Source organism: Oncorhynchus keta, unplaced genomic scaffold, assembly GCF_023373465.1.
Source record: "Oncorhynchus keta strain PuntledgeMale-10-30-2019 unplaced genomic scaffold, Oket_V2 Un_contig_16525_pilon_pilon, whole genome shotgun sequence".
Taxonomy (NCBI): Eukaryota; Metazoa; Chordata; class Actinopteri; order Salmoniformes; family Salmonidae; genus Oncorhynchus; species Oncorhynchus keta.
The window spans coordinates 5,001-16,273 of record NW_026279967.1 but is presented as its reverse complement, the minus strand read 5'-3'; the positions used below and the strand labels follow the sequence as shown (position 1 = coordinate 16,273).

At 46.1% G+C, this 11,273-nt stretch overlaps 1 protein-coding gene across 19 annotated transcripts in view; it reads left to right on the top strand.

Annotated features, from left to right (window-relative positions):
• Positions 1-1,295: 1,295 nt before the first annotated feature.
• The window catches only part of LOC118363035 (zinc finger protein 827-like), a 10,774-nt gene continuing 796 nt past the window's right edge, over positions 1,296-11,273 (top strand). The window contains exons 1-5 of one of the 19 annotated variants that reach the window (XM_052502909.1): positions 1,327-1,342; positions 3,330-3,474; positions 3,598-3,627; positions 3,733-3,762; positions 5,764-5,864. In XM_052502909.1, coding sequence (XP_052358869.1) covers positions 3,746-3,762; positions 5,764-5,864 — 118 coding nt within the window. In that variant the 5' untranslated portion in view covers positions 1,327-1,342; positions 3,330-3,474; positions 3,598-3,627; positions 3,733-3,745. The other 18 variants (XM_052502901.1, XM_052502898.1, XM_052502900.1 and 15 more) reach the window with 18 other exon arrangements.

The following is an 11,273-nucleotide window of genomic DNA, read 5'->3' as shown; positions in this document are numbered from 1 at the left end:
CACACACACACACACACACACACACACACACTCACACACACACCATACACTATCCCTTCCTGTATGTGTGTGCTTCTGTGAACCATATATATATATTATATACACACACACACACACACACATACACACGCATATACATACATATATACACACATACACACACACCAGTGAACCTGTACCGGCTGCCTAGCTCCCTGAGCCAGTGTGTGACCTGGTGATGCCCTCTAGCCCTACATAATCACATAACTAGACAATATCCACTCAGGAACGGAGCGCCTTAGGGGTTGAATGGATGTTATGGCTTTATTAAACATTTTGGGAATTCCAACCATTTTCATTTGGATTCAGGCTCTGTCATTTCGGGAGGTTGAGGAGGACAGTCCGGAGTTTAGAGTGCTCCTGATGGATGGAGATTGAAGTACGAATGGAATGAGATCTTGTCTGATTAAATGTACAGAATGTCCTCAGGGTTTGTTAAAGGCATTAACAAGGTTTTTTTCAAGGTTATTTCTCTTTGAACATCCATGAGGTAATATGAAGTCTATGTAGGGTGAACTTAGCTTAAATGCTTAGCTTAAAAAGCTAAATGAACTTTTGCTATCTATATTTTGAGAACGGTGACATCCATGCATCATCTGTAAAATGCAGAGATTAGACATTACCGGGAATCAAATCCACTTACTAGTCAGCTTTGAGGAAAGCCAGTAGAGTTGTATGCGGTATAAATATATTATAACCTTCTGGATAAAATGAACTGGCTTTCCTCAAACTATAAGGAAAAGGATACATATACACATTAACACCTGCTCTTTCCATGACATAGACTGACCAGGTGAATCCAGGTTAAAGCCATGATCCCTTATTCCCGTGTTTATCAAGAATGGTCCCCCAGCCAAAGGACATACAGCCAACTCAATATTAGGAGGTGTTTCTGTACAGCACTTTGAGATATCAGCTGATGTAAGAAGCGCTTATATAAATACATTTGATTTGATTCCTAATGTTTGGTGTACTCGGTGTAGATAGGAGTTGTCACAGGAATGCATAGATTCAACCCTGTCACTCACTGTCCCTCTCATCCAATCCCCTACCCCCAGAAGCAACAAGGACGCCGCCACTACCAGAAGGTGACGGGGTGAAGGCGGAGCCTTATGGAGGTGGACCTGGCCAGTGGCCCGCCCCGCCCCTACTCACCTGCTGGCCTTCAGCACTTTAGGGGTGTGAGAAGAGCGAGCCAATGACCAGCCTCCCTGAAGCGTTGTCCCGCCCCCCAGAAGCAAGACCTCTTCTCCCCAGGACATATCAGTGAAAATGGCCTCCGAGCTCCTCTTCCAACTCTCAGGTGCGCAATGTTCTCTATGATACATGATAATACACTTATGACACACACAATCTCTCAAACATACACACACTTGTACACACACACGTACCCTCACACACCTCCCTGACTACATTCACACACACACCTCTCTCTGGTACCTCAGTGCTCAGTGTCAACCTTGAAATGTGGTGTGATACTTAGCCATAAAACCTATATGTTTCTCTTCCATCCTCTGGGGGCTCTGTGGTTAGGGGACACTATATATTACCTGTAATGTGATCTGTAGGTTTTATAAACACTTCTTCCCTGCTTGGCTGTGACCATGACATTGAGGCGGCAGACAGCTGTTTGTATTGCTTGATGGCAGAGCACTAAAGTGGAACCTGCATCCCCCAAGATGGGGTTGTGGGGGGTACAGGAGACCCAGGCCATGCCCCCTAGCCCTATCCCCCAGCTCTGATTGCTACGCCTAAATGCCTCATACAGTAGCACCTTGGAAATTGTGGCAAAAATCTCTCTCCAGTGAGAGAGATGCACACACCGATGAGCACGCAAGTACACACACACAGATACGCACGCAGACACACACAAGCCCCCATGGGGAGCAGTGTCTACAAAGTGCCTGTCTTCCCCCACGTCCCTCCCTCCCTCTTCTCCTTCTCTATCCCTCGTCTCTCTCTTCCTCGACTCCTTTTCAAACATGCCGGCTCAAGCACACTTGGCTGCACACACTAGCCCCCCCCCCCCAACTAGCCCCACACCCCTACATTTCTCCCGTGTGGCATCACCATGGCAACGCGGAGAGACCTCTGTCCTTGGCGAACCGTTTGACGGAGAGGGGTGTTAGGGAGTGGGGGCGAGGAGGGGTTGGGGGCAGCGACTAGAGCAGTGCCACCCAGGGAGCAAGAGGCTGCTATAATGAGGTCATCACTAGTAGGCTGCTGAAGCCAAGGGACAACCAAACACCTTCCCTGGGTTTTATTACTCTGACCATAGAATTGCACATTTGAATACTAGAATGGACATGAAAGTTCTTATGACAGCATAAAAGGTCAGCCATTTTGTTCAGGGAGTTGGTCAACCAGTGTGCTTTGATGAGATATTGTGTAAAATAATTTTGAAGATTGTCTGCACAGTATGTTTTTAGCCTGTTTAAGTGGAATGATTCCAATAATTTTTCTAACTTTCTAATTTTTCGAACCAGTATGCTAACATTCCATACTAACAATGCAGTCAATCCACAGCCACTGGCTGAAATCAGTTGATAGGATTTCAGACAAGTTGTAAATGCAACAAGTACTGATATTGTATCATATTATAAACATTCACAGCTTTCCAAGAAAAAACAAACTGAGAGCATTTATGGTCCTTTACATAGAGTTTATAGGCTATTTACATGTGCTCCAAAACCTGTACAAACCAAGTAATTATATGACATTATTTTAAGTTAAAAAATCACATGCCTTTTTTATTTTTTCTGCATAAGTGAAATCAGAAATACATCACCTATGCCTCTACTACCATTAATTCCAATTAGACTGGTTTGGATGGCTGCCATTTTTCATACCATTCTGGAACTTTGAGGGTTTATGACATATCCCCTCTAGTAATTGAATATGATCTCTTTGAACAGTATATACCAAGGCAACAGGACAACCATGCAACTTTCCTGGGTTTTTATATACAGGATGTTTACTATGAACACAATGTTACTATATGCTACAATCTGGGATTGGTCTTTTAGCTAAATGGTTCAAATGTTACCCCTCTCAGATTCACAAACGGTGCTCTGGATGCAAGGACGGACCATTGAACAGATTCCCAGATCCCAGATTGCTCCTTTTAGAGCAGTATCAGACCAATACTGACCACTCGGTCACGTTGAATAATCAATATGCTCTGAATAACTGCTTTGTGGTTCCGTCATGACCACAAAAGGCTTGTTAATGATTTGTCATTGTTGTTAATGACCCTCTTTGATATGGTGGTGGTGTTTTTTGTGTTGCAGAAAAAGTCAGCAAAGCCAACGACCACAAAGACGGCAACATGGTGGGCATAAGCAGGTAAGACAGCAACATGGTGGGCATAAGCAGGTAAGACAGCAACATGGTGGGCATAAGCAGGTAAGACAGCAACATGGTGGGCATAAGCAGGTAAGACAGCAACATGGTGGGCATAAGCAGGTAAGACAGCAACATGGTGGGCAGCATAAGCAGGTAAGACAGCAACATGGTGGGCATAAGCAGGTAAGACAGCAACATGGTGGGCATAAGCAGGTAAAACAGCAACATGGTGGGCATAAGCAGGTAAGACAGAACATGGTGGGCATAAGCAGGTAAGACAGCAACATGGTGGGCATAAGCAGGTAAGACAGCAACATGGTGGGCATAAGCGATGGTGGGCATAAACAGGTAAAACAGCAACATGGTGGGCATAAGCAGGTAAGATACAACAACAAAGCAGGTACAAAAATCATAAGTTGTTTTGTCACAACACTGGATAGTGCAGTGAAAGGGTTTTGTCACATACATGGTGGGCATAAAGGTGTTGTTTGACAACATACATGGTGGGCATAAAGGTTTTGTTTGACACGTACACTGGTAGGGCATAAGGTTTTGTTTTGTCAGCAACATGGTAGGGCATAAGCAGGTTTTGACAGCATACACTGGTGGGCATAAGCAGGTTTTGACACAACATGGTGGGCATAAAGGTTTTGTTTTGTCACATACACTGGTAGGTGCAGTAAGAAGCAACATGGTTTGTCACATAAACTGGAACATGGTGGGAAAGCAGTTGGTTTTTGACAGCAACACTGATAGGTGCATAAAGGTGTTGTTTTGTCAGCAACACTGGATAGGTGCATAAAGGTGTTGTTTTGACACAACACTGGTGGTGCAGTGAAAGGTGTTGTTTTGACAACAACACTGGTGGGCAGTGAAAGGTGTTGTAAGACATACACTGATAGGTGCAGTGAAAGGTGTTGTAAGACACAACACTGATAGGTGCATAAAGGTGTTGTTTTTGTCACATACATGGTGGGCAGTGAAATGTGTTGTTTTGACACAACATGGTAGGGCATAAAAGGTGTTGTTTTTGTCACAACACTGATGGGCATGCAGGTAAGACAAGGTGTTGTTTTGTCACATACACTGGAAGGTGCAAAAATCTGTTGTTTTGTCACATACACTGGATAGGTGCAGTGAAAGGTGTTGTTTTTGTCACATACACTGGATAGGTGCAGTGAAAGGTGTTGTTTTGTCACATACACTGGATAGGTGCAGTGAAAGGTTTTGTTTGTCACATACACTGGATAGGTGCAGTGAAAGGTGTTGTTTGTCACATACACTGGATAGGTGCAGTGAAAGTGTTGTTTTTGTCACATACACTGGATAGGTGCAGTGAAAAGGTTTGTTTTGTCACATACACTGGATAGGTGCAGTGAAAGGTGTTGTTTGTCACATACACTGGATAGGTGCAGTGAAAGGTTTTGTTTTGTCACATACACTGGATAGGTGCAGTGAAAGGTTTTGTTTTGTCACATACACAGGATAGGTGCAGTGAAAGGTGTTGTTTTGTCACATACACTGGATAGGTGCAGTGAAAGGTGTTGTTTTGTCACATACACTGGATAGGTGCAGTGAAAGGTGTTGTTTTGTCACATACACTGGATAGGTGCAGTGAAAGGTGTTGTTTTGTCACATACACTGGATAGGTGCAGTGAAAGGTGTTGTTTTGTCACATACACTGGATAGGTGCAGTGAAAGGTGTTGTTTTGTCACATACACTGGATAGGTGCAGTGAAAGGTGTTGTTTTGTCACATACACTGGATAGGTGCAGTGAAAGGTGTTGTTTTGTCACATACACTGGATAGGTGCAGTGAAAGGTGTTGTTTTGTCACATACACTGGATAGGTGCAGTGAAAGGTGTTGTTTTGTCACATACACTGGATAGGTGCAGTGAAAGGTGTTGTTTTGTCACATACACTGGATAGGTGCAGTGAAAGGTGTTGTTTTGTCACATACACTGGATAGGTGCAGTGAAAGGTGTTGTTTTGTCACATACACTGGATAGGTGCAGTGAAAGGTGTTGTTTTGTCACATACACTGGATAGGTGCAGTGAAAGGTGTTTTACAGTGTCAGCCATAGGAGATGCAGGCGTCCTTGGAGCAAATTAGGGTAAAGTGCCTCAACAGATTTTTCACCTTGTTGGCTTCTTTTCCGCTTAGCTGCTATTTCTACAGTTAGTCTGTTTTGGTATATGGCTTATGGTTTAGCATTGAGATTGGGAGGCCTGGAGCTCTGCAACGTTATTTAAAAACAATTCCATATTGATTGCATATTGCTATCATATTTTAACGTAAGCATTTGTTTTAGTTATGGAGCTGTTATAGCATGATACTGCTCTGACTGTGTCTGTGTGTGGTTGTGTGTCCACTCCTAGCCCCTTCATGGACGAGCGTTTCAGACAATCCCCCTTCAGCCAGCGCTCCAAGTCCTCCTCCCCCGCAGAGGCCAGCTCCTCTGCTAGGACAGCCCTCCACGGTGAGACACACACACACACACACACACACACATCATGGATAGACTGACATATACACACTTACTGTCAGACAGATAGACAGACAGATGCAATTCATTGGGCAGACTACTATAGTGAGCCACACACTCAGAAAGACACACACACTCCAGACAGACACTCATAATGTAGACATGCAGCCAGTATGTTGGCCCTCACAGCTGATTACAGTAACCTCCCACCCTCCTCAGCCACATCTCCACCTCCCCAGGCCTTTCCTCGCTCTCTCACACATCTATCCAGACACGAGGCCTCAACTCTGGCCAACCCTCTCTTTCTCCACCCCTCTTCCTCTATTCCTCCACCTCTAGAGCCTCCACCTCCCATCTCACTCACACATCTACCCAGCCTTGGGGCTCCCTGCCCTGGATAGCCCTTCTCTCCCCTCCCCTGGCCCTGGAATGGGGATGCTCTGTGGCTGTCCCTGTGGTGCCTGTGGCAGGCAGGCTGAGATACAGAGGTAATTAGCCTGTGCCAGCCTCACCCGTCTCTCCCTCCATCACCATCCACCAGTTAATTAAAATCTGATTGGCTTCTAAGTGTCAAGGGTGTCCTGATAGTTAATTCGCCCAACCGACTGTCTCCCTTCCCAGGGTGCAACGTGCAGAGCCGTGTCTCCGCTCTTTCTCTCTCTTTTATCGCTCTCACTTTTTCTCTCTCTCGCTCTCCCTCTGTCTCTTCCCGATGCCCAGTTCTTTCTCTTGTCTCCTTCAACCATCTTTTCTCTGCTTTCGGATTGCACTTTCCTCTTTTCCTGCTCCCTCTATGCCCTCCCTCCCTCCCTCTCTCCATATCTCCCTCTCATCTCTCCATCTGTGTCCCTCTCTCTCCCTCTGTCTCTCTCCTAGGGGCGCAGTCAGTCACATAGCTGTGTTCTGTGCTAAGGGTAGTGACCCTCCCCAGTGCTCCCATTAACCCAGTTTCCCAGTATCACCCCAGCACCACTCATTATCCAGACAGTTACTCTGAGAATCCCCTGTATTACTGAAACACCACTTTATGACAATTCAAACAGTTGCATGGTTGGATTTCATAATGACTGGTGCATTGTACCACTTTGCCCATACATTTCCACATTGAAAATATGACCATCTCTGTGTGGCGGTAATTGGGGCTGTTTACAGCAAGTGCGTCTGTGTGTGTGTGTGTGTGTGTCGTGATGGTGGCGGCTGTCCTTCCTCTCCCCCTGCCCCAGGTCAAGCTCCAGCCAGCCTTTCGGAGGCCGTGCGTCCGTCCGTCCCTCCCTCCCTCCCTCCTCTCTCCCTCGTTCTCCAGCTCTAATAACACTAATTAAACCATTAACCACTTCAAGGCCCACGCCGGTCCTCTAATTGCCCGATTATCAGAGCTCTGGCTGGGGTTGCTGGGCCACCGAGGCCCCAGGATGGCCCCTAGACCCTGTCCATGTGCTCCAGTCACCCTGGATGACCCCCACCCGACCCTGCCTCGCCCAGCCTCTCAACCCCTCAGGACAGCTAATGTGATTATGAGGTCTGAGGAGATGAGATACAAGCCCCTCAAGGATCTCTGTGCCCATTCAGTACTAAGCCACACAAACAGAGGTGGTAGGAGGAAGAGTAAGGGAGAAGCCAATCCAAGACCGGCGTGCAGGGGGGCATCGCCATGGTGAAGCCTGTCGGTGAGACTTAACAGAAAGGGGGTTTGGTGAATCTTTGATAGAGCTCAGAGCATCACCACTCTGCAGCCACTGATTCAAGGGGTCAAGTCCTCATGTGGGTCGTACTGAAAAGTGTACTAATAAGTCATACACACACACCCTCCCCTTTACTCTGCCAACTCACATGCAGGGACACATATACACACACACCCTCCCCTCTACTCTGCCAACTCACATGCAGGGACACATATATACACACACACACCCTCCCCCTACTCTGCCAACTCACATGCAGGGACACATATATACACACACACCCCTCCCCTCTACTCTGGCAACTCACATGCAGGGACACATATATACACACACACCCACACACCCTCCCCTCTACTCTGCCAACTCACATGCAGGGACACATACATATATACACACACACACCCCTACACCCTCCCCTCTACTCTGCCAACTCACATGCAGGGACACATATATACACACCCCCCACACCCTCCCCTCTACTCTGCCAACTCACATGTAGGGACACATACATATATACACACACACCCCCACACCCTCCCCTCTACTCTGCCAACTCACATGCAGGGACACATATATACACACCCCACACCCTCCCCCTACTCTGCCAACTCACATGCAGGGACACATATATACACACACACCCCTCCCCTCTACTCTGGCAACTCACATGCAGGGACACATATATACACACACACCCACACACCCTCCCCTCTACTCTGCCAACTCACATGCAGGGACACATACATATATACACACACACACCCCTACACCCTCCCCTCTACTCTGCCAACTCACATGCAGGGACACATATATACACACCCCCCACACCCTCCCCTCTACTCTGCCAACTCACATGTAGGGACACATACATATATACACACACACCCCCACACCCTCCCTCTACTCTGCCAACTCACATTCAGGGACACATATATCTATACACACACCCACCCACCCACACCCTGCCCTCTACTCTGCCAACTCACATGCAGGGACACATATCTATACACACACCCACACACTCCCACTGGTATGTCAGGTTGTGAGTCACAGAGAACAGCAGGTCCAGAGGACCTTATGAGGAGTGACTCAGTCCCTGCAGAAGGATTACAACTAAGGAATCTATTACTAGTTGTGTTAATACTGTATTGTCACTTGACTGAAATCTTGTAGAATATCATCAGGGCTCAGGCCTTGTGTTTAGTTTAGTTTTGTGTGGACGAGGGTGTGCATTGACGTGGGGGTTTTATAATGGTGTGTAGTGCTCATTCACTGAGAGATTCCCACACTTCACTTCAGGTAGCTACAGACACAGTAGGCTCTCTGCTCTCTTCCAACCAGCACATGTCCAGACAGATGAAGATGGTCTGTTAGCATCCCTCCTTCTGGTCTCTCTCCTTTCGTCGTACTCCTCCCTTCTCTTTTTCAGAAAGAGAGAAGTCCAGACCTGTCAGCAGCATACAACTCTAGCTAGACGTCCTTGAGACTTCTCCATCTCCCCTCTGTCTTTCTCCAAAGGCCAGTACATCCCCTATTCTTTTATGCCCCACCATTAAACTCCCCCAAAATAACAGAGAATGAAGCCTCTTAGCCGCTCCTCCAACCTCCCAATGCCCCCATCAATCCACCAGCTTGCATCTCTTATGACAGCTTTCGTTTAAAAAAATGAATTTAGTGGCGGAGGGTGACTCCAATCACTAGCCTTCTTTTTGTTGTCTTCCGCACAGTTAGCATCAAGATGCCTGTACCTGCAGTCAGACTGGAAACAGTCAGAATATATTTTTGCTGTGGTTTAACAGTAGATTAATATTAGATGACAATAACAATGGTTCTTTATTTGATTCTCTACATGCAACACCTTTGACCCTTCCTATTTATGGTTACTGGGTAGAGTCATTTCTGTACTTTACTATTTGACTATTATTTATAAGCTAACGCCGGATAAATAATTGTGTTCCCTATTAAATGTCCCTATGTGAAAGGCCATCCTGTGTGGAGTACGGTATAGTCAGTCCACTCTCCGAGAACAATATGATCCTAGGTAGTGTGGTGCCAGGCGTCCATTTGAGACTAGCTGCATTGTGTCAATGACTGAAGTCCTCCCTGTCCACTTCTTTATTTATTTACCTGATGGAGGAGAGGGGGATAAAGAGAGGGAGGAGTGCAGGGAATCCTGGGTGAGAGCTGTGCCTTCATCAGAAGGTTAATTCTATATCTCTTCTTGTCATGTTTTCCCTTTTCTCTCCTTTTTCTCTTCCTCTCACGCTTTCCCCACACCTCCGTGCCTCCCTCTCCCTCTCTCTCCTCTTCTCTCTCTCTCCTCTTCTCCCTCTCTATTATGCTTTCTCCCTCTACTCACTCTCCATCCCCTGCTGTATCCCTAGGTAGTTGTGTATTACTATGGTCTGATTAGCATGGACAACCACACACTAAGAGGGCTTAGGACTGATGGGTGATGGAGGACACACAGAGAATATCAAGGGGCACACTGTGGTATAGTCTGATTATCATGGAGATGATGAGAACTTGAGAAGGCTATAGTGTTGGTATGAGAAAGATGGGTTTGGAGTAATATGGAACAAGGTTGAGGTTGAATAATATGAAACAAGGTTGAGGGTTGGAGTAATATGAAACAAGGTTGAGGGTTGGAGTAATGAAACAAGGCTGAGGGTTGGAGTAATATGAAACAAGGTTGAGGGTTGGAGTAATATGAAACAAGGTTGAGGGTTGAGGTAATATGAAACACGGTTGAGGGTTGGAGTAATATGAAACAAGGCTGAGGGTTGAGTAATATGGAACAAGGTTGAGGGTTGGAGTAATATGAAACAAGGCTGAGGGTTGGAGTAATATGGAACAAGGTTGAGGGTTGGAGTAATATGGAACAAGGTTGAGGGTTGGAGTAATATGGAGCAAGGTTGAGGGTTGGAGTAATGTGGAACAAGGCTGAGGGTTGGAGTAATATGAAACAAGGCTGAGGGTTGGAGTAATATGAAACAAGGCGGAGGGTTGTGAGTGGAGTTGGAGTAATATGAAACAAGGCTACGGGTTGGAGTGGAGTTGGAGTAATATGAAACAAGGCTAAGGGTTGGAGTGGAGTTGGAGTAATATGGAACAAGGTTGAGGGTTGGAGTAATATGGAACAAGGTTGAGGGTTGGAGTAATATGAAACAAGGTTGAGGGTTGGAGTAATATGGAACAAGGTTGAGGGTTGGAGTAATATGGAACAAGGTTGAGGGTTGGAGTAATATGAAACAAGGTTGAGGGTTGAGTAATATGGAGCAAGGTTGAGGGTTGGAGTAATGTGGAACAAGGCTAAGGGTTGGAGTGGAGTTGGGTAATATGGAACAAGGTTGAGGGTTGGAGTAATATGAAACAAGGTTGAGGTTGGAGTAATATGAAACAAGGTTGAGGGTTGAGTAATATGAAACAAGGTTGAGGGTTGGAGTAATATGAAACAAGGCTGAGGGTTGGAGTGAAGTTGAGTAATATGAAACAAGGCTACGGGTTGAGTGGAGTTGGAGTAATATGAAACAAGGTTGAGGGTTGGAGTAATATGAAACAAGGCTGAGGGTTGGAGTGGAGTTGGAGTAATATGAAACAAGGCTAAGGGTTGGAGTGGAGTTGGAGTAATATGAAACGAGGATGAGGGTTGGAGTGAAGTTGGAGTAATATGAAACGAGGCTGAGTGTTGGAGTGAAGTTGGAGTAATATGAAACAAGGC